Genomic DNA, 23417 nt, shown 5'->3' with positions numbered 1-23417 from the left:
TGTGCTCTAGGGGTCAGGACCGGATCTGAGACCAGGTGACTGCACTTAAGAAAACAATCACCCAGGAAGCCTGGTTACTGGAGGAGAGAAGAAGATGGCATTGGTGAGAGACGGAAACCAGCATTGATAGAGCACCCCTCTCCAGCTGAACATAGCCCGGAACCCTGCAGCAGCACTCTGGGAGATGGCATCTTGGGAAAAGAGAACGTGAGGCTGGGGGAGGGCAGCTCTGAGCACGGCTATGTCTTCAACGCGCTGGCCAGCCTCCTCCTGGCTCCCAAATTGGAAATGTACATGAATCATCTTAATGCCCTGTGCTGGGAGAGAGAAGGTCCTTCTCTGAGTGCCTTCTTGGCCATTGCCACTGAAACGAGCGAGCGATTGAGTGAGCTGCACAGGGCTCACCGGCCCCTCCCCCCACCTGTCCCTGGCAGGCCCTGCATGCATGTGCTCCTGCATGCTTGGTGACTCCTGCCGGTCCCAGGTTCTGGAGGGGCCACTGTGGCCTGGTGTTTCAAGCAACCGTATTCCAGAGGAAAGGCTGCTGGGCACTGCAGTTTTGCTTTGCATACTTTTGCTGTGAGCACACTGCACTGGAGACAGTTTCTCACTGGGAGGACCTTCTGGTACCGTGAGAAAGCCTCACGGGCATTCCCGGTGCTTTTTCCTGGGAAGGGACCCGTGCCTGGCTGTGCCTATCAGAAGGGGAGAAACGCCCGGAAGCTTGCTGGCTCAAGCCCGTTTTGGAAGCAGGCTGGCTATAAATATATAGGTCAACAAACGACTGGGTATCCTATGACTGGGATGTGTCGCCATGCTAATGAGCATTCTGTCACCTATAGGCTTGGGAATCTTTGTTGGGTACTTGTCAATGTGATGGGGAGTCCCAATCTTCAGTTTGACTCTGTCACTGAGCATCTAGATGACTTGGCAAGACCCTGTTCCTCTCTGGGTGGTAGTTTCCTCCTCTGTGTAATGAGGGCACTTGCCAGAGTAGATGGTGTGTTAAGATGATGATGATAGCACCTGACATTTATTGAACACTTAACTGTGTGCCATGCTCACCGTTTCAAGCATGTCACATTCATTCATTCTGTGCATGCCCCATTGTCATTTTAAGAAATGGAGGCAGAGGGAAGTGGCTTGTGGGACCCTAGCCCCCAAGTCCGAGCTCTTGGCTGCTCCACACTCTCAGTGCCTGGGCTGCCCTTCTTGCTCCAGGGCTGGTCTGAGAGCATTTCCCAGACATTGGTCTCATACACCAAGAATAGGAGCTGTGGGAAGAAAGCACTGATTGGGGAGGTAGGGGGTGGAGCTTGATAGGGTGTGCAGGAGGACTGATCGGCACTGAGTTCATTTGGTGACCACAAGTGTTGTGAAGCTGGCTTGGGCTCATCTCCCCCAGGGACATCTTTATGGGGATGGGTGGTGGTCCTTGCAGGGACAGCTCAGAGGATTTTCTTGTCTCTGGGATGGTTGTGATAGATAACATTCTGAACATTGTAGGCATAACCATAGCAATAAAGCTGTTGCTGAAAGTGTGTGGCCTGGGAGTTAGGAAACGTGGCTTTGGCTAGCTGTCTCTGTCATTGACTTTGAGTTCATCCCCTCTCCAGCCTTCTGCTCTGGTGCATTTGTGCTATTCAGCTGGACCCCCTGGAGGGGGAGAGAGAGAGAGAGAGAATATGAATATGTGGGCGTGGTTGTGTGTGTGTTGCCGGGGGTGGGGGGTGGGGGGTGCTGCATGTAAGATTTCCTTTGTCCAAATCGGACACACAGAGAATTTGAAGGACCTCCTCAGCTCTGACCTCACAGTTAGTGATGCTGCCAACCCTGGCTGCGTTGACCCTGTGAGTAGCACTGCAGGCCCTCCATCTGTGGCCCTGGCAGGGGATGGGTAAGAAATGCTAGAACTGAGCTATTTCTGGGTATAGGGTAGACCCTATTACAGTGTCAGATCCACACTCCTCTGTAAGGGGTGGGGGGGGGGGCGGTGTGTGTGTGTGTGTGTGTGTGTGTGTGTGTGTGTGTGTGTGTGTGTGTAAAAGAGAAAGAGAGAGAGAAGCACTCCAGTAAGCCGGCCTCCGAGGAGTTGGCAGAGGCTGTAAATTAGTGTGTTTTTCCTGACAAGCTGGAGCCTGCAGTGTCTAGGCAAGCAGCTGAGCCGTGGGAGGGGCAAGACTGGAAAGACCAGTGGTGACCACTTTAAACACCGGCTCCTGACTTGGGGGCCAGGCAGCTGGCAGGTCTGAGGACACATTTTACAACGAGGGAGGTCAGTGTAGCTCTGGATCACAAAGAAGTGGCAGGCTTTGCCTGCGAGGGAGGAAGCCTGCAGAGAGTGAGACCCACCCCCTCTACTGGAGCAGTGTGGGCAGGGGCCCAGGGCGTTGTCCTGCTGAAGGAGGGGCCTGGGACTCGGAGGTGGCCTGGCCTGGCAGTAAAGAAAGGGATCCTGTCCTAAAGTGATGTGGAAAATGTCACTCACCCCACTCCTTGGTTTCTAGGAGTTGCTGCTGAATGCATGAATGTAGCTAATTAATCTTCTCCCAAATTAATTTCCTTACCATGTCAGAAATGATTTCTTGGTGAGCCTGTGAGGAGAGTTGGTGTGTGGTGGTCAGCAGCACTGGGAGAGGGGGTAGAAGGTGCTGTCTGTGTGCGGGTCCCTGTGGTCCTCCGTGTGACGATACAGCCCTGGACACTGGCTGGCTGTAAACAACCAGGTGGGTGTGACTCAGATCGAAGGGCATCCAGCCCCCCCTCCCCCAACTAAAAGGTGCTCTTCACGGAAAGCATAAAAGAGGAACAAAAAGATCATTCACAAACAGAGTTCTTTTTGGAATGTGGCAGCTGTGGCTGTGCCTAGTGTAGCCGGTTGACTCTGTGTGGTTCCAGGGCAGTGGTTAAGCTTTCTTCTCACGCCTCTGTCTTGCTTCTGGGCAGAAACCAGAAGTGGCTTTGCGAATCCCCACACTTAGCTCAGGACCGGTCACGCAAGAGGTACCCCCTGATCTGTAAGAGGATTGGCGCCTTTCCTTAAAACTGCTGACCCTTCCCCAGAGCAGCTCTTTATTCGCTCTTCCCCCACCCACCTGAAGCAGAAAAGGCAAAGGGTTTTGTCCACTTCACAGATGAGCTGTCGTGCTTGCAGTTGCCCAGTGAACGTGGAACAGGGCAGAGGTCCTGGGTGTGGAGTGCCGCTGCTCAGTTGTGCCCTTTCTGCCGAGTGCCCAGTGTTCCATGTGTTTTCCCAAGCAGCTGCTGCAGCCCACCTGCTATTGGCCACCACGGGTTTTGTCACCATGCCTGCCTCCACACCAATTTGGGTTCTGCAAACAGCCCTGAGAGCAAGGGTTTGGCTCAGACCTGCGTATCCAAGGTGACTCTGGTATTCCCCACTGCATCTGCATCCAGACAGCACTGAGAACACAGATAAAGGGCGTCTGGTTAGCCTGGTCTTTCATCGCTGCAGAGCCCAGCCTGGTCACCTCAGCTGGCAGGAGCCTGATCCCTTGGGTGCCATGTCCCTTTATGGGCTCTTCCTGAATCCCTTTTCCCTGCCTGCCTCTCAAGCTCCAAGAGCTTTGATTCCTTCTCCAGATGCCAAGTCCCTGCCCACTAAGCCCCATCTCTTAGTACTATCCTCTGGACAGTAGGCCTGCCAGGGCTCTGGCCCATCAATGGGGACGGCGACATAGAGGCTGCTGCCACCACATCGTGCCCCACATGCTGCCCACTCACTCTTCAGGGAGTGCCGCTGACCCCTGAGTGAGGGAGATGGCCAGGCAGCCCTTACTCCAGAAGGCCACTTGGCTTCTGGGTTCCCAAACAAAATGCTTTGTGCCACTATTATCTCACTGGCCACCATGGCTTGGCAGGCCAGGCAAAGCTGGCACTGCACCTTCACCCTAGTGTGTGTTGTGGTTGGACTACCAGAGAGCCAGCAAGGCCAAGGGGACACAGTTCCAGACTCCACTGCCCTTGTAATGGACTCTAATGTCCTGGTCTTCACCTGGGGTTTGAGACCTTTCTGAATTGCTCAGCACTTAGTGGGTATGTGTAGCAGAAAGGGTCAGTTGTCAGATCCCCAAAGAGATCCATGACCCCAAGACTGTTAAGTAAAGGGCTCTGAGAGACAATCACCTGGGAGTGATGAGCTCCTTTAATAAACCCTCTCTATGAGACCAAAGGGTTGAAAGACAACGGGGGCAGGAAAGCTAGAACCCTAGAAATGATGCAAGCAGAGCAGTCTGCATGAGCTTAATGACACATTGGGGGCAATGTAACCTACGGCACCCACCGAGTAATTCATGGTATTGGATCATTCAATGAGAACCTTATCCACACCAAAAACAAAAAACTATTACGTAAAAAGAGCTAGCTGCTCCAGTGGCCCCTGACTGGCTCCACTGACAGCAACCCCAGGTGGTGCTCCTTCAAAGCAAAGCTGGGAGCTCACTTGGGAGGACCGCAGGAACACATCCTGGGTCTGAAGGTCTTGTCGCCTGAGGGTGGGTTGCCCTCCTCAGGATCCAGAGCCTGGGTGCTGCTGGTCCCACCAACAGTAGTACATGGAAGGGTCTGAGGCAGTGGTGACAGTCAGAGTGATCACCCCCTGGAACATGAGTCTTTCAGACAACAGGGGCCACTCGCCCTCTCCCATTCTTCCTGGTTTTTGCAGGGATGCCCATGTGTGTCAGTGACACTCCCAGGAGTCCTATCTGGAGCCAGGTCACCAGTCCTATCTGGAGCCAGGAGTTTGCTGAGAGCAGGTAGATTTTAGCAGTGGTTCTTAAGCTGCCTAATGCCGCAACCCTTTAATACAGTTCCTCATGTTGTGGTGACCCCCCACCCATAAAATTGTTTTCGTTGCTACTTCATCACTGTGTGTTTGCTACTGTTATGAATTGGGCGACCCCTGTGAAAGGGTTGTTTGACCACCCCCCCCCAAGGGGTCATGACCCACAGGTTGAGAACCACTGACTTAGAAGCTGATATGAGTTTTAGAGCCCAGAGCTTTCTGCACAGGCCCAGTTGCTCAATCCGGGTCAGCCCACAGGATTGCATCCAGAGTGCCATGAGCTCCAGGTCTTAGATCCTGGAGATGGACCAGGATGGATTGGGTCATCTCTTTTATTTATTTATTTATTTATTGCTTAGATAAAAATCCTTTTCAGTTTATTTTCTTTTTTTTAATTGGTTTTGGGGGTTTTATTAGGGACTCATGCAACTCTTATCACAATCCATATATACATCAATTGTGTAAAGCACATCTGTACATTCATTGCCCTCATCATTCTCAAAATATTTGCTCTCCACTTAAGCCCCTGGCATCAGCTCCTTTTTCCCCTCCCTCCCCACTCCCTCCTAACCTCATGAGCCCTTGATAATTTGTAAATTATTATTTTGTCATATCTTGCCCTGTCTGATGTCTCCCTTCACCCACTTTTCTGTTGTCCGTCCCCCAGGGAGGAAGTCACATGTAGATCCTTGTAATCGGTTCCCTCTTTCCAACCCACTCTCCCTCTACCCTCCCAGTATCACCACTCACACCACTGGTCCTGAAGGGATCATCCGCCCTGGATTCCCTGTGTTTCCAGTTCCTATCTGTACCAGTATACATCCTCTGGTCTAGCTAGACCTGCAAGGTAGAATTCGGATCATGAGGAAGGGTGTGGGGCTGGGGGTGGCATTTAGGGACTAGAGGAAAGTTGTATTTTTCATCGTTGCTACATCGAACCTCAACTGGCTCGTCAACTCACCTAGACTCCTCTGCAAGGGGATCTCCAGTGGCCGGCAAATGGTCATCTCTTACTCCAGTCGGTCCCAGGGATGAAAGCCAAGAGCTGCAATTAGCATGCGCTTCTTGCTTCACTTTGCTGAATGAAGAGTGCTGAGAAATCCTGGGCAGGGTGAATTCCTGAGTCCTAGCTGGAGGCTGTGTTTAGACTTTCCAGGGCAGGAAGGGTGTCTCTAGGTCTAGCATCATGCTTTCCCAACTTTCCTGATAAGAATCACCTGGGTTGCTTGCTAACTATACAGATTATTGAGTCTAGGAAGCTGGTTTTTAAAATATGTATTCCACGTCATGTTCTCCACAGGCAGTTTTAGAAAACAGTCTATTGAAAATCCCCACAGAAAAGTGTTCTATAGGAAGCCTCGCTTTACATTTAATAAGTGCATAAGCTCTCCTTGGTTTTTTAAAAAGATGTTTTGACATTACAGAGTTTGATTTCCCAACCACACCAGTCCCTGTTCCTCCTCCCAGAGGAGGTGTCAGTTTGGAGTGAGTATCCCCCAGACTTTTTTGTCACTGACAGAGAGTTACAGCTGTCTGATTTGTGTGATTCATGAATGGACAGCTTGTTGCCTTTGTCATGCTTACAGCTTACTTTTTTTCCCCATTCAAAAATATGTCCTGGAGAACAATGAGGACAAGGAGCCCTAGTGGTGCTGTCTGGTAGCTAAGCCAAGCATAGGGCTGCTAACTACAAGGTCAGAGGTTCAAGCCTACCAGCTGCTGCTCCTCTGACAAAAAATGAGGCTGGTTGTTCCTGTAAAGCAGTTCTGAGTTGAAAGCAATTCTTTGACAGTGGGCTGTTTATTTTCTGCTGCATACTACCCTGAAGTATGGAATGGGCTCTGTTTCTTTCACAGTTACCTTACTAATGGATATAGCAGTCGCTTGCAGCTATTTCTCTATTTCTTGCCTAGTGAGCATCCTGCCATGTCTCTATGAGAGAAAATTTGAGATGAGAGAAAATAGATGAGAGATGTTAGGTAATGCCAGTCCGGCTACTATTCATAGTGACTCTGTGTACCACACATCTGGAAGCACTGCCCAGCCCCACAATCACTGTGTCATCCATCTTGCCGACCCTCTGTGTTCCTCTCCAGGGATTGGGCCCCCTCAGGAACATGTCTAAAGTAAGGCCATGTGTATTTTTAGACTTTAATGGGTTTGTACCAAAAGTTACCCCTCACAGTGGCTCTACGAGCTGGCATTTCCACAAAGAACACAGAAGACGGCCCAGGTCTTCAGCGTCGTTAAAATGCTAGTCTGCTAGCTTGTGCATACAGAAGTGTGGGGAAGCCCGCGCTCACCAGTCCCATACTTCCTGCAGGGACTAGTAGGAAAGCTGCTTCCTGAGTCAGGCGCTGCAGGACCTCGGACTGCACCGATCCCTCCTGGCAGCTCCTCTGTAACAGACAGGAAGTGTCTGGCACCCACTCTGTTAGCAGCTGTCCCAGAGGTGGCTGGCACAATGGAATTCTAGAATTCCAGTCTGGGAGTTGGAATGTGAGGGCTGGCTTGGTGGGCACCTGTGGCCACCTCGTTGGGTCATGTGAAAAGCCAGGGAGCTTGAGTTGGGTCTAAAGTGACCAGATTTTAACATTGGTAAAGCGGGACACCACAGGACACCATTGATAAAACTCATATCCTGGCGAAGTAGCCACATAGCAGCCGAAAGCCATATACCCTAACTTGTCGTGCATTCTTTAAAAAAATTGGGACTTTTAAAAAATGCCGCGGGACGCGGGAAAAATTGTTAAAAAGTGGAACATCTGGTCACCTTAACAGAGGACACCAGCTTTGCTGCTGGAGTGTGAAAACCCACCGGGCTCTCAGCTGAGCCGGGTTCTCTAGTTTATTTGAAAACAAGAGAAGACCTTGCTTAGGGTTTTGTCATCGCTGCCCCTTAACAGGAGCCCTAGTGTTGTGATAGGTTACATGATAGACAGCTAAGTGCAAGGTCAGCAGTTCAAACCCATCAGCCAGTCCTCAGGAGAAAGACTAGGCTGTTAGCTCTCTGTAAAGTTTTACAGCCTTGAAACCCCTAGGGAACCAACTTGATGGCGGTGAGTTTGGCTTTGGGGTTTGGGGACTTTCTCCAATGGTAGGCTAGTGTATTTGTCCTAGGGGGCCTCAATTGTGAGAGATGGCTCTCTGCCCAGGTGGCTACCTCCAGCAGCCTGCCTGCCTGCTGCTGCCCACCCCTGCCTTGCAGGACCACCTCAACAAGCCTCAAAGGGGGTCAGATGGCCTGCCAGGTCCTGGCCAATCTGAGATCAATGCCAAAGGAAAGCTTCTCGTGGACCCAGGTGGTGTGACCTGCAGAGAAGTCCTGTCTGGCTCCCTTTTGGTCGAATTGTGCAATTAGATTTCAGGGGTTTGTCTGCTAAATGGGGCATTTTAGAGCAAAGCAAAGTGGTCCCAGCAGGGCTCCAACCCTACATCTAGGGACTCATGTTCCCTTTCTGTAAATGCAGCAGAGCCGCCCTGCCCGGCCAACCTGACAGTGTGTACCATGGCCATGCCGCTCAGTACTTGGGTCGGTGCCCATGACATCTGGTTGACTGCCCACTCAACTCTCCCTAAAGCCTGGTTAAATTTTTACTCCCAGATCGGCTACAGGCTTTTGTGAAAGGTCAGCCCGTTGGGTGTATTGTTTGCTGAGTTTCGGGTTCCTCTCCTCCACCCACCTCACTTTGAAGTTCAAAACCAAATTGATTAAATATACATCCCAGGAAACTTCTTATTTGCTTCTTAAATGAACAGAACTCTAAACATTTTCTTTTTCTTTCTTTAAACGGAAGGATTTTTGGCTGTCAGCAGGTATAACTGGAACCACATGTCAGCAGAGGCCAGGGGCTTTTCCTGGTTTTAGGATTTGTAAATTCTTATTGAAACGGAAGTAAGCAGGGCAGGCAGCTGGGGGCCCCATGACAGTCAGGGCTTAGATCTCATTTTAATTAGAAAATATAGATAGCGCCTGCTGAATCCAGGACTCCCAGTGCGCCTGTCCCAGGGCGAACAAGATTTGGTTTATATCCTGCAAGCGTCCGTGTTTGCAAATTACAGAGGGACTGGGGAGTGTGGATTCCTGCATCCGGGAGAAGGCAGCCCGGCCCCTCTTTAGCCCTCCCTACTCTCAGCTAATCCCCAACGATGATTTTGCAGACTAGATGGGGAATGTTCGTGCTCAACAGAGACACAGAGAGGACAGCTGGGCGAGATGCCACCCATAGCACGTTCTTCGCTTCCTCCATGTGGACTGTGGTGCCCTGTGCCCAGAGCCTTTCATTAGATCAGCAGCAGCGGAGCTATTGGGTTGGACAGCGGTCCACTTGTATGATTTTCTTCCTAATGTATTCTGCAAGAGGTAGAGTAGAAATATCAAATGAAAGACAGTGTCAAGCCTGCTTCCCCCACCCTCTCTCTTCTTCCCTCTGCCTAATGTCATTTGAGCTGAGTGTCACTAGCTCGCTTGCTCTCTCTCTCTCTCTCTCTCTCTCTCTCTCTCTCTCTCTCTCTCTCTCTCTCTCTCAGGGCCATGATTACAATGTCAGCATCTGGAAGCTGTCCCCTCAGAGACCATCCCTCCACCAGGATGAAGTGCTGGGCAGTGAAGGGCACACTGGTTCAAATGGTGGGCCAGTGAGGCTGAGTCTTCGCTAACAAGTCTTCTCTCATTTGGAGGCAGTGACAGAGCTGCTGCCTGTTGTTCCTCTGAGGGCATCACATTTCCAGCAGCTGGAAGCGAGCTGTCACCCAGGTCACTCCTGCTCTGCACTCTGCCAGGCCTGCTGCCACAAGTTGCCATTAGCAGACAGACAAAGAAGGGGTTTCTTCCCTCCAGGCTGGCCAGAGGCTGGCCTTCCTTGCCAGCCTACCGCTCCTGATGACTTGGCATCCCTTTGATGCCCAGAATGACCACAAGGACAAAAGGACAAAGCCTGGAGGGCGGTTTCTAATTAAATGACATTTCAGGTAACCAGAAAGGTTGAAAGAAATGCTAACCTACCCCCTCCCCAGGCCAGATGTGTGACCAGACTGATGACTTGAAGTCACAGTGGGTTTGGGGTGACACTCAGGTGTGTTTTGAGGACTGAGGTTGGTAGGTTCATGGAAAACATTCCTAATAAAGGTTCCTCCAGTTGCCACTGACTCCAGCTCCTGGCAAGCCCAAGTATAGAGCTCTCCATACTCCATAGAATTTTCCCCGGAGGGTTTTCTGAAAGTAGGTAGGCAACTTATCATTTCTTTCAGAGCCATCTGGGCAGACTCGAACTTCCAACCCTGAGTTAGGCAGCAGAGTACATCAAGCCTTTGTGCCAACTAGGGACCCTAATTAAAGTTGGGGAGTAGAAATGTAGGGAAAACTGCCACGTGTCCTTGTAGCCTTTGAGTTTTATCCTCCTCGGGGCAAGTGTGGAACGTGGCCTGCCGTGTCTTAGAGTCCAGATTCTCCACATTTCCTGGGGCTTCTCCAGGGGCTGGCTTCTGTCCACTGCCTGCCTGAGCTGCTTCTGTTTTCCTTGGGCCCACCTGTGCCCACAGCCCTCATGACAGTCCATTGATCTCCCCCCGTCGTTTTCTGGTTCCCCAGGCCATGGTTGTGTTCCAGACTTGGGGGGACTGGGATGCTGAGACCACTTACCTCGAGACAAGCTCTTCTGTGCCTCAGTCAGCACGGTGAGCCTGTCAGCGTTTCCAGGCTCCCTGCGCTACTTTCCAGCCATCAAACTGAGTATCTCATCCACCACCATCACCCCCCCAACACACACACATGCCCTTGCCTCTGCACTCCTGTGCCATTTGTTGCCCCTGCCCAGGCCCCACACCAGTCTCTGGAGCACCCCTGTCCATGCACAGGCTCAGGTTCCTCCCTGAAAATGGAACACTGCCAACCTGCATCATTCTCCTTAGCAACCCTCGGGGACAGACATTGGGCCTGGTTTCTGCCACCACTGCCCCTCCACTCCCTTACCCAGCCAGCCTGGTCATGCTATGGGGGCTCAGCATGACTAAACAGAAGGGTGGACTGACACCCATCCCTGTCCTTCTCCCTCCAGGTGACCATAGCTGACGACTACTCAGACCCTTTTGACGCCAAGAATGATCTCAGGAACAAAGCCAGCAAGGGCGAGAGTGCCGGCTACATGGAACCCTATGAAGCCCAGAGGATCATGACAGGTATGCTGAGCACAGGGAGCCCGGGATGACATCGGGGCTCTCAGGAGCAACCCAGGCTCACCTCGGTGGGGTGGGGTGATAAAACTTATCTCAGAGCTTCCTAGCAGCCAGGGCATAAAGGGGTGGCAGTCTGGGTCACCTTGCTTTCATTGCCAGATGTTTTGTGAGGACAAATTTATTTCTGGCCACATACCCAGAAGTCTTTGTTTAGAAACTGAAGGAAGCACTAAGAAATGTGGTGGGTTTACAGGAAATGTGGAGGCTGTCCCCCTGTGTCTGCTTTCCTGTTGGTCTGGATGATAGGACCCTGTCAAAGCAATGTGCAGGCCCCGGAAAACCAGCAGCTGTCCAGTTTCCTGGGGGACTGTCCAAGTTTTGCTCAGAGAACCTTCAGGAGGTGAACAGTTATCTGGGACGGGGGAGATGAGCACAAAGGGGCATTCCCTTAAGTGGGTTCTTCTGGCCTAGGTGGACAGTCCAGGGACAGAAGAGTGATCATGTTGTTGGCACCCTCGGGGGCCTAGCCCACTGCCAGCTGCTGGAGGGTGGCCAGGCATGGGTGTGGATCCTCCCAGAAGGTTTAGACCTGGTGACTGGACTCCCTGTGTCTTGCTCGCTGGATGTAGGAGCCTTGTTCTGGAGGGGTGGTGGTTTCAGTTGAGTGTTCTGGGTCATTTGAGATTTTGTGTGCGTGTTTGTCATTGAGCACTTTCTCTTGGTTGCTCTTAAACTCGAGGGAGGAGGAAGGCAAAGAAGAGACTAGGTGCTGGGCCCATGATGAGTGTGCCCCCACAAAGCTATGGAGCCCCTGTAGGATGGGTGATCTGAGGGCAAATCAGATGTCTGCCTGCTGCTCCTCCTGTTTTTGGAAAGTGGTTCTGTGGCTACAAGCAGAGGCAGAGACTGCTTGCCAGAGGGACTTGGGCTGAGCCTCAAGGTGGAGATTCCCACAATAAACTCTTTGGTACTACAGCCCCTCCACCGCCTTCCTGCCTTCTCTCTCCTCCCCCTTTTCCTAGGGTTGGAAAACTCGGGGGATAGGAAGGGGGCAACTGCTGAGGCCTCTGTGTCCCACCCCCTGCAGCTTTTGGCCAGTCCGATGTTTAGTGAGTATTGACCAGGGCACAAAAAGTGGCAGTTTCAGGAGCCAGCGGGGGCCACTTGAGTGCATTCAGAATGCCAGGGCTGCAAGGACCCTACAGATGAAGCAGGGGAGGCTTGGGAATGAGAGGGACTCGCCCAAGGATTGCCCGCTGCAGCCTGACTTATCAGGGTAGCCTCTGAGGTAGGGTGGGTGGGAAAGCAAGAGTAAGGCATGTGTTTGACATCTGGGTATCTGGGCTGATGCTGGGCACTTGCACATACATGCTCATTAAGCTTCACACAGTTACAGGGAGGGAAGCAGAGAGCATCAGCCGTCTGTCTCCACATTGCTAGCAGTGAGTGGCTGGGACGTCATGGAGGCAGAGGGTGGCTGGAGGTCCTGCAGACAATGCTGAGCAGCAGGCAGACTGGTGGCTTAGTAGTCCAGACTCGGCTCCTGGGGTGGGAAGGCAGCCTCAAACCCTCATAGTCTTTGCAGAGCCAGAACCCCCACTGAAGTGCTGCCACGGACCCCAGTTAAGTGGTCATTTGGCTGGATTGCTGACATTTCACGGGCACACCCTGTAGGGACCAGGTCCACAGCAGAACCATTTGAGTTAGCCAGGCACCTGTTTCAAGATCTCTGGCTTTCTCGCCAAGGAAGCATCCAGTGGTTTGCTGCCCTGAACCAGCCACACATAACATTTCTTCTCAGTGCTGACTCAGAGCAATCCCTATAGGATGGTAGAACTGCTCTGTAGGGACAGGACTCCAGGCTCTCTATCTTTATAGAAGCCGACTGCCATGTCTTGTTTGCTCTGGCACCACTGGCCGGTTTGAACCACTGACTTTTTGGTTCCTAGCCAAGCTCCTAATCACTGTGCCACCAGGGTACCTTGTTTCTAAGGCCCCAGGAGCTTGAGTGGGCCATCTTCTGGCTGTGCTTCTCAGTACTTCTGCTGCAGTTCTCCCTCATCTCAGGTTCTTCGTGGGTCTCATCACCTCAGTGATTGATGGCAGGGGTTGACGTGAGCGAGGGCGAGCCAGGCCTGAGTCATGTTCTGGGAAGCAGCTCTCTGGAGCAGGCAGGAGGAATGCGGGGGACCGGAGGCTGGTGCAGGCTGTGGGCAGGGGTAAGATGTGTCTGGGTGAGCACAACGTGCCATAACAGGGTGTTGTGCAGGGCCTACACGTGACCATGGTGACACTGAAAAGCAGATTGTACCCTTCGTGCATCTGGGAAGGCCACATGCCACCAAAGTGACCCACAGACTGCAGTTGCCTCGTGCGAAGCAGTGGCCTCACAGCAGCCCCTCATCCCAGGCTTCACCATGTGTGGGTTCATGGAGGACAGAAGCCAGAATGGCAGCAGCCACAAAGTCCTCCTGCTTTACAGCCTGTTTACAGCTTGCAGTTTGAATTCCTATAGGCCTTCAGACCCACCCTTCCAGGGTCAAACATAGGTGACCCCGACTTCTGGCCACTCCATCATCTGTCGGTTTTCTCCTAAGTCAAATATGTCCTTTCCCTTCTGCTTTGCCTTGTTCCCACCTTTCGGTACCTCTGTGGATGCAGGCAGCGCCTGTCTTTGGGAGCTGGAGGTGTTACATAGACACTCACTGCTTCAGTATCAGTGCGCCCCGCTTCTGCACTTTGACACATGTTAAGAAACTAGAAGGCAAAACTCAACAAATCAGGCAGAGGCCGCACAGTGGGTTGTAACTCAACGACAGCAGAAGTGCACTCTCCTGCACTCCCTGTGCTCCATTTTAGCACGGAGGGGTTTAGTCAGTGCTCCTAGATGGGCCAGCTAAGCAGGCCGTTGAGGCTGACTCCCAGGGCCACCATGCAGGGTGGCTCTCCGGGCCCTGTGGGTTCCCCTGCACAGACAGCGAGGGCTTGACTGACGGGTGAGGAAGTTCTCCCCTTGGCTCCCCTGGCAGGTGTGCAGAGTGTTTGCTGGGTATGTCTGGTGAGCAGGGGACTTGGCCTTGTCTGGTGGGCTGTGGCTGGGATAAGGACATCGGCCTGTTTCCCCAGGGGCTCCTCTCACTCTGCCTCGCCGCCTCGACACAGGAGCCTGCAAAACACACGTGGGGAGAATCCCACTGTCTCTAAAGTCCAGGTTTTCCATGCACTTTTGAAGTTTCCTGACATGTCTCCTGCAGGGACCGTGCTGTCACTCTAGCGGGGAGGCTCAGCTCTTCACAGGTCCGCAGAGTCCAAATGCCCACGAGTTGCTGGGCCTCCTTTCCCATCCCCGCTATTTCTGGCACCCCGGCAGCAGCGCCAGAGACCTTCCGTGAAGCTTAGATCTCTGGAGCCCAATTGGAAAACGAATGATCCAGCCCAAGCTTCCCATTTTATAGAATGGAAAACCGAGCCTCCAGTAAGTCATAATACTGTTGAAGCTTGGCTACCTCATGAGACAGTCAGCTGTCTGTCAACTGGAGTTATCCAAGCAGAGGCAAATGGTCTACATTGGGAGACAACACAAAGGGTAGTTAAGCCTAGGCTGGATGGCCAGCCCAAACCACCCTGAGGTTTGCTTCAGCTCTGAGCTACTGGGATCTGCCTTTTTAGTTTGGTCTTGGTCACTCATCAGGTAGGACCAACCCTAGCAAGGGAGCACTTGGAAGTGACTCTGTAGAGAAGTGAAGCCGGCTAGTGCCAGCCTGACTTGTTTGAATGGCTCAGCCCTCTTCCCCTTCTCACACCATGCTGCCCACCATGCCTCAGTTTCCTCATCTGTAGATGTGAAAAATCAGAGCATTTCTTCGTTTCTGTGAGCTTGGTGTCACAAGCCAGGCCAGCATCCTGTTGGGCTGGCAAAGTGAGACTGCTCCCTCTAGGCCTTACTTCACAGCCCTGTCTACCCCTACGCTTCAGACAGCAGCCACAAGGGGACTGGCTGGTGCCATGGACAGTGCCCAGGTGGTCAGGATGCTCGCTGTCCAGTAGCCTGCAGGTGGCGTGGTGGTGTGTCTGGTGTGGAGGACCCAGCTCTGCCCATGTGTGAGGAGCAGAGGGGGGAGAGCTTGACCAAGGGCTCGGGGGTGGAATGGTGGGAGATGAGGTATCTGAGAAGACATGGGCATGAACAGGTGGTGTGGTTAGTGAACTTCGCTCTTGCCCAGGTCTTCACTGTGTACCAGGCACTGTCCTGAGCTCTTTCCACAGATTCCCCTATTTAATCTGCAACAGTGAGCCTGCAGGGCATCAGTATGACCATCTCCCCCGAAGACTGAAACTCAGAAAGCGTCCATGAGGGGCAGGCCCTCTCAGGGCTACACCACGCTGGAGCCGCCATGCTGCTCAAGCAATCCGTGCACATCCACCCCAGGAGGCTGCGCTCCCAGAGGGTCTGGGGAGTCCATAGCTCGTGAGTCCCCACTGTGGGTGTGACTCCCGCTCAGCATCCCTTATAAAAGTGTTCACAGTGTCATCTCTCAGGATGAGTCACCCGTGCACTAATTAAAGGCATTTTCACATAATTTTTAATATGTGAGCAATTACACATTAAAAAGTCCTAAGCATGTTTTTATTATTAAATCAACTTTATAGCATAATAAGAGGAAATTAAAGGAAAGCCATGCCGCACAGAGCCTGCTCCCTGCCTGGCCTTGTTCTCAGCCTGCCTTCTGCCCTCTGATTCCCTGCGCCAGGAGTGAGCCAGCTGAAGCCTGTTGCCTGTCTGAGAGATGGACGGGGCACCCCCGTGTAGCTTCTGCCCTCTGCTGTTGCCTCTTCGTGTGGTAACACGTGTTCTGATGCAATTCTGAGGGGGGAGGGAGAGCAGAATCACATTACATTGCCTTCCAATGCAGGCTCCCTCCTTTTCAGGGAGAAGGGTCTCAGGCAGAGGCACTGAAACCCAAGTTCTGTCCCAGCTCTGCCTCTGGTCTGCCATGTGGCCTCAGTCTCCTATCCAGCCAGACTCAGCTTTCTTCACTGGATGTCCTTTAGCATCTAAAGAGCTAATGGATCTGGCATGATATTAGAAGAATCCCAGGGCTTCCTGCTTGTGTGGTCGCCCTGTGCCCCCCCTGCTCCAAGTCCTGGGCGGGGACTGCAAAGAGCTGACCCTCACCCCAGGCCCTGCCACTGGGCTGGGTGGCTCTGTTCCCCTCTGGCCGACCCACCCAAAGCTTCCACCCTGATGTGCTCACTGTTATCCCAGCCCCATGGTTCAAGGCAGAGCCCCATGGTTCAAGCCGGGCCCCTGTTCTCCCAGTACCTGGGAGGGCAAAGGTCTTTACTGCGTGGGCCCCGGATCTACCCTTCCCAGCCCCTGTGCCCTTGCCCATGGACTCTGCCCTTCCCTCCTCCCCTAGCTCTGCCCTGCATTCCTCTCTGGTGCCATGCTCCTCTCACCAAGACCCACAGCCTACAGCCCTCCAGGTGGGGAGGGTCAGGATGGAACTGCCCTCTAACAGCAGCCCTTGCAGCTCAGCACATTATCTTTCTGCTCCAGACCCAGAGAGGGCCAAGACCTAACCAAGGTCACACAACATCTCACCACAGAGCAGGCCTCCTAAATCTAACTGAGGGCTCTTGGACCTTGTTTCGAAACCTGCCCTGAGATCCTCCCTCCCACCTGCGAGACAGAAGAGAAGGCGGTTTCGTCACAGGCTGTGCCGAGTTCCCTGACTGGTCTATCATTTACCAGAATGACTTACCAGCCCAACCGGAAGGGGATAATCAAGTGTAAATAAATTCTGTGTTAGTCACCCAGTGACTTTCCAGTGATTGGGAAACAAGACTCACACGCCCAGGAGCTCACCTGCTGAGCCACAGGCCCAGCGGGCTAGATGGAGGGGGGGGCAAGTGGGCCCCCCTCTCGTCGTCACTTCCAGTCTCTCACCCACACTTCCCTCTACCCTTTGGCCCCTGGCCCTGAGCCCCGCCAGGTTTTCTGGGAAGTTGTGACAGGACTAGACCAGGCCAAGGAAAGCTGGCAGTGGCTTCAGGCACAGCTCCTGCCCATGGTACGGACCACAGCCCTGCTCTTCAGTTGCTCCCTGCCCCATCCAGGTGACAAGGACCACGTGAGCTCTCGGCATCTATACTGTAAAGCCAGTGGAACTAAGAGGCCCTGAGGAGAGAGTCCATCTTGGGGAGCACAGAAGAGGGACAGTGCAACCTCCTGAAGACCAGGGTGATGTTCATGCCATGCCACGAGGGAGGTGTGTTAGTCTGGGTAGACCAGAGAAACAAAATTCATAGATACTCATGTTGTATAAGAAAGAGTTTTATACAATGGGTAAGTGTCCATTCAGAAAGCATCCCAACCCAATGCTGTCCAAGCCCATAAGTCTGACATTAGCCAATATGTCCGGCATTAATCTACAAAGTCCTCCTCCATCTCACACAACGCTAAATAATGCTGACTGCAGGAGGAAATCCTAATCAGTGAGCATGTAAGCATCTCAGTGCTGGCAGGGGTCTCCACACAGCTGCTCTAGCACCTAGGGCTACATCAGGGTAGTTCCATGTGTCTTCTCAGGATATCTCACAGGAACTGAGCCTTGCCAGCTGAAGTAGGGAACTGGCTAAGGCAGCTGCAATTGATCTGACCATCAGAGAGCAAGAGACCAAGAAAGGGGAGGCTCGCTTAGCTATTTATCTCTCTGCCCTTCAATTAATCCCATATGTGTTCATTGGCCAAGTTGGCACGATAAACCTTAACTATCACAGAGGTCGTGACTCAAAATGACCTGCCCCAGTGAGGCTCTACCTGGCCACTTAGCTTAAGTTGAAACCCATCCAAACACTTCCTCCCCAACTCTGCTACTTTGTTTTGTTCTCTGACCTTTCACCATTTAACATGCTATATATGATTCCTGTCTTATTGACAGTCTTTCTCACACTAAGATGTAGGGTGACTCTTCTGTCACCAGGCCAGTAGAGTGGTCTGTTTGGTCCCTGCGGGAACCTCAGGTACCTCAAGCAGTACCTGGGAGCTTCTCAACAGGCATTTGCTGTGTGTTGAATGAGTGAGTGAATTGACTCCCAAGGACCCCGGGGCTAATCCACAGAAGGACTAGGTCTCCTTTAGGGGCCCAGAGACTTCCCACCTTCCTGAAGATGGATATAGAAAATCTGAACTGAGCCAGTTGCTAAAGGAGTAAGAGATCGGGGAGGCTTTGGCCTAAGGGTGGGAGTAGGGCAGGAGACCCTTGGTGCCCTCTTCCCTTTGTGTTGAGACATGTGACTGTGCTAAGAGTGTCACCCTCCCTCGCTGAGATAAGAGGTCTCTGAGGGATGGGACTGATTTTTGTCTCCACTGCTGTTGAGCAACTTCTGAATCTTAGTGACCCTGTAGGACAGAGTAGAGCTGCTCCATAAGTGCCCAGGGCTGTATCATCTTTATGGAAGCAGACAGCCACCTCTTTCTCCCATGGAGTAGCTCATGGGTTTGAACTGCCAGCGTCTCTGTTCTCAGCTGAGTGCTTTAGGACCACTATGCACCAAGGCTCCTGCTCCTAGGCCAGTAAAGAACGCATGCAGGAAGACGAGGCCGTGTGAAGATGAAGGAGAAGCACATGCGCTCTATTAGGGGCTTTCCCTACTACTCCAGAGCCACTTGTGGACAGTCACAAGGCGAACAAAGTGCAACCCAGTCACTCAGTAGATGGGTTTGTGCAAGCGCCTGCTAAGTGATGGCTGCTGGCCTGTGCTCTAGAGCAGCGGTTCTAAACCTCTGGGTCAAGAGGGGTCGCCTAAGATCATTGGAAGACATATTTCCAATAGTCTTAGGAACCGAGACACTGCTCCTCTATCCATCTCCAGGCGGGTCCACCCACATGCAGATACACCCACCTACGACTACCCAGCGTGAATACTGTTACCCATGCTACAACATGCTTCAAGACAACATTTCATTTATTTGTCATTAGAAATAAATACTTCACAATATACAGTGGCATATTGCTTTTGTAATTAATCACTGTGCTTTAATGATGTTTAATTTGTAACAATTAAAATACATCCTGCATATCAGATCTTTTTTTTCCCCTCCCTCCCCTTTCCCCCTGCATATCAGATCTTGACATGACGATTCATAACAGTAGCAAAATGACAGTGATGAAGTAGCAACAAAAATAATTTTATGGCTGGGGGTCTCCACAACATGAGGAATGGTATGAAAGGGTCACGGCATTAGAGAGGTTGCATACCACTGCTCTAGGGGATTCTCAGGAAGCTCACTCTGTGCAGGGCCAGCAAGGACTCCTGAGAACTCTTGAGCAAAAGTATCTCCCCAGTCCCCCACTGCTTCGTCACTATGGATCCGGGTTACAGGGTCATTGGTGTGGTCCTGACCTCCATGGGGCAGAGCCCCTGTTGCTACTGTGGCACCAAGCCTCTTAGGGGGTGGGGCCTGCTGAGCACTTGGCAGCCAGGGGCCCAGGCCTCCTGGAATGCAGCCCCTAGGCCCCACCCTTCCTGGGCAGCTGTGAGAGCAGCAGCCACTGCCAGATCCCTGTGACCCAAGAGGACCCTTCTCCCGACAGCTCGCCACAACTCCGAAACCCCAGAGAATTCAAAGGTAACAAGGACCAGAAATGGCTGGAAGGAAATCACCGTCCAAAAGTAGGCCCGGGGAGACTCGGGTCTGTACAGTGTGGAGCTCTTCAGCCACCGAGTACCCCGCCCCCCGTGCCAGGCAGAGCTTGGGGACAGTGCGGGCAGAGTTAGGCTTTAGGAAGATGAAGTGCATAGGTGGGAAAGAAGGATCAGCATCAGTCAGGGGGCAGTGCTGTGAGCACTACAGTCATCTAGGCCAGAGACCTGACCCTGGGCGGCAGGGGCAGAAGCTCCTCAAGCTGTTCAGATGTGGGCACCAGGGAGGTTGAAGCAGCCCGCCTGGTGCTCAGGTGATTTGAAGACCAGGTTGTTATCTGTTCTATGTAAGAACCCAGGTAGCACCTGGGGTGAGAGCCTGGCTGAAAACTGAAAGGTTGGTGCATCCACCTAGTCAGTGGGAGAAAAGGCCTGCCTGACCATCTGCTCCTTTGAAGAGTACCACCCAGGAAACCCCCCCCCCCCCCCCGGAGCAGCTCCCCTTGTCTGTACAGCAGCACTGTGGGTCAGAATCAGCATGAGGGCACACAAAGCTGCAGGTGCCAAGGCAGAGGAGGGCTCCCAGGGGGGGGGGGGGAGGGGCCCAGACCTGGGGCCACACCTAGAAGCTCCTGGTCTGGTGGGAGGAAGTGGTATGTCGAAGCTGACCCCACCTCAGCTGGGTTTCAGACAGTGCAGAGCAGCCCCTGATGCTCCAGAAGTCTGCAGACCCAGGTTCAGTGATGTGCCCCACCCCTGTGGTTTGACTAGCTAATTAGTGCCCTCCGCTGACCATGTCTCAGGCTAGTAGTCTGGAAATTTACAGACGTGACAGTGACCTGTATTTAAAGGGCAACTTTTATAGGTTATCCCAGCAATCTCCCTAAGGCTCAGGGAGGAAGCAGGTGTGATTGTTTCTGTTTGGCAAATGAGAAAACTAAGTCATGGTGGTCTAGCAGAAACTTTGTTGGCCACCTCCTCCCCAAGGGGGTCTCTGTCTGGTGGTAGCAGGGAAAGAGGCTGATTTGGTTACCTAGTGCTGTAACAAGCAGTGTGGGAGATTAGAAGTCTGAATTCAAGGTGCTGGCCTTAGGCAGTCTTTTGCTCTCTGTGGGCTCTGGGAGAAGGCCCCTGGTCGCTCAGCTTCTGTTCCTGAGCGCCACCTTCCCTTGGCTTCACACCCTCTGTCCCCATCCCCCAAGCCTAGCTGGCTTGTTGAATTTCTTTTATATCTTAAAAGAAGTTGGCTAAAGATACAACCAACACTAATCCTGTCTTAACATAACAAAGACGACCCATTCCCAAGGGGGATTACAACCACCGGCATGAAGCTAGGATTTAAGACAGTATTTTGGGGGGGAGACACAGTTCAACCCATAACAATGGGCTTTCATGTGATGCTGACTCTCCTCCAGCCCTGCCTGCCCCTTCAGTGCCTCAGGTTCACCACTGTCCCCTTCTTCTCTGAGCAGCGCTTCCTGTTTGCTCCTTCTGCTGGCTCAGTCCAGAAACAGGCCTTGTGCGCATCTGTAAGTCAAATGCTGCCTCCTCGCTCTCCCTTGCCAGTCTTCAGTCCTCTAACTGTACCCAGCAGCCTCAGATGCACTGGAGGAGAAGGAGCCATCCAGGGGCCTGACTGTCAGGTGTCGGTCCACCCTCATTCTCACTGCCACCCTCACTCACGGGACTTACTGTGTGTGTCTGCATGCTGATTACAGGACATACCACATTCCTTCCTAATTTCTCTGCTGGCCTGGGGGACCCCCTGGAAGGCAGGGAGCACAGGGCAGGCCAAGATAAGGAACCCTTGCCCCAAGACTGGCCTCATCTTTGATTTGAGGGATTGTTCCAGAACTTTCTGGGAATGTGTGGCCCCAGGTCAGAGCTTGTGGGTTTGGGTCGAGTATTGTACAAGTGCCCAGCACACTCTTCCCAGGGACAAAAGGCCCTCTCAGCTCTTGGAACTGGCTTCATCTGCTGTGGATTGAATTATTGTGTCCCCCAAAAATGCCTTAGAGCAGCAGTTCTCAACCTGTTGGTCGGGATCCCTTAGGGGGTTGAACGACCCTTTCACAGGGGTTGCCTGATTCATAACAGCAAAATGACAGTTATGAAGTAGCAATGAAAATACATTTTATGAATGGGGGGCAGGGGTCACCACCACATGAGGAACTGTATGAAAGGATCACGGCATTAGGAAGGTTGAGAACCACTGCCTTAGAGGCTTGCCCCTCAGGCCTGTGAATATAGTACTGTTTGGAAATGGGATTTTGTTATATTAACAAGGTCATATCAGCCTAGGGCATGTCCTAGGCTCAATGGCTTCTAAGGGACACAAGGTAACAAAGACACACAGTCAAGTGAGAGACGGCAGACACTGCCTGTTGAGTGTAGAGGCAGGTGTAGCCACCAGTCCAAGAACTCCTTGGATGACCAGCTGCTAGAAGTTCTGCTGGACATGAAGGCCCGCCCCAAGAGCCACACCAGAATTTAGACTTTTAGCTTCTTGAACTGTAAGAAAATTAATGTCTTTTTTTTTTTACAGCCATTTGTGTTATAGCAGCAGTAGAAAACTTAAGTTGTCTCTTTCCCAACCAGCTCCCCACTCTGCCCTGGACCATGGATCTGGCTACTTCTTACCCATGCTTGATCTCCTCTTAACTAGCATGGAGCTCTGTGGACACAGTCTCACCTATGAGGCTTCATGTCCCCATGTTCCCAGTGATAGAGCCTTCCCGGAAGCTGCCCTTTCCCGTGTCCCGTCACGCAGCCTTAACTCGGTCCTTACCATCTCCCTGCTCTCAGCATGTGGGTCAGGCACACAGGTGCAGCTTCCTTGTGCTTGTCTTCTGTGCTAGCCTCTTACCTGCCAAACCAGGGCTCCCATTGGCCAGACTCTCACCTGATCTTTCTAGAGCCTCCCCAGATTCACCCACACAGTTCTGGCATGAGTGGGCTCGGGGGTTTGCCTCCTTGTTGATCTCTGACTCACCCAGCTCTTGCTGCTGCTCCTGAAGCCAGCCACCACTAAGGTTCAGGACTCACTGTCCCTTGAAGCCATGAGGCACACATTCATGCTCATTGGCCTGCTTCTTCCCCAAGTGCCTACAGTTTTAAAATTCATAACCAGGCCACCTAACAGTCAATTTTCTGCCTGAATGGTGTGTGTGTGTATGTGTGGATTCAGGAGCCCTGTGACCTCACAGCCTACAAAGCTAACCTCCTGAGGCCTGGCCAAGGTAGGCCATGCCAGGTGGTTCCTTTGGGGGAATGCGAATGGGAGGGGGAAGGGGCAGGGCTAGAGTACCTGCTGCCTCTAGGAGGAGTTCTAGTCCCTGGGGAGTCAGGTCTGCAGTCCAAGTGGTCAGTGAAGTAGAGAGGATCACCTGGCCAGCCTCTGCCCTCCCCAGGAGGAAAAAGCCAAGGTCTGATGCAATGTGCACCCGCCCTATAACAGCCTCCTTACCGAACTGAATCGGAAAATATCTGGTGGGTGACAGAAGTACATGTGCATACACCCCACCCTTACCCCCTGCCCTGCACACACACAGCTCCTGGGCTTTGTCCCATTTCCGTGCTGTTTCCAGTTTTCTCTTTGCTAAGGAAAAAGGAGGAACCGACCCGGTGGAACCTAAGAACAGCAAAGGCAGAGTTGTGCTTGGCCTTGACAGCCTGCTTGCCTGACACTCCTTGGATTGGGGTGGGGGTTGGGAGCCAGCTAACACAAAGGAACCAATGCCCCTACAATGGCTCTGTCCCTGCCCTTCAAGGTGAGGATGAGTTACAGGGC

The 23417-nt window shown here is 52.5% G+C and overlaps 1 protein-coding gene across 1 annotated transcript in view; it reads left to right on the top strand.

Annotated features, from left to right (window-relative positions):
• SHB (SH2 domain containing adaptor protein B) overlaps positions 1 to 23417 on the top strand; it is a 115657-nt gene that overhangs the window by 36501 nt on the left and 55739 nt on the right. Inside the window, exon 2 of the mRNA XM_075560188.1 lies at positions 10861 to 10981. Within this exon, the coding sequence (XP_075416303.1) occupies positions 10861 to 10981 (121 nt within the window). The remainder of the gene's footprint in view (positions 1 to 10860; positions 10982 to 23417) is intronic.

The sequence above is a fragment of the Tenrec ecaudatus genome, chromosome 10 (genome assembly GCF_050624435.1).
Source record: "Tenrec ecaudatus isolate mTenEca1 chromosome 10, mTenEca1.hap1, whole genome shotgun sequence".
NCBI lineage: Eukaryota > Metazoa > Chordata > Mammalia > Afrosoricida > Tenrecidae > Tenrec > Tenrec ecaudatus.
Note: the sequence above shows the minus strand (reverse complement) of the source record. Positions and strands in the feature narration are given on the sequence as shown.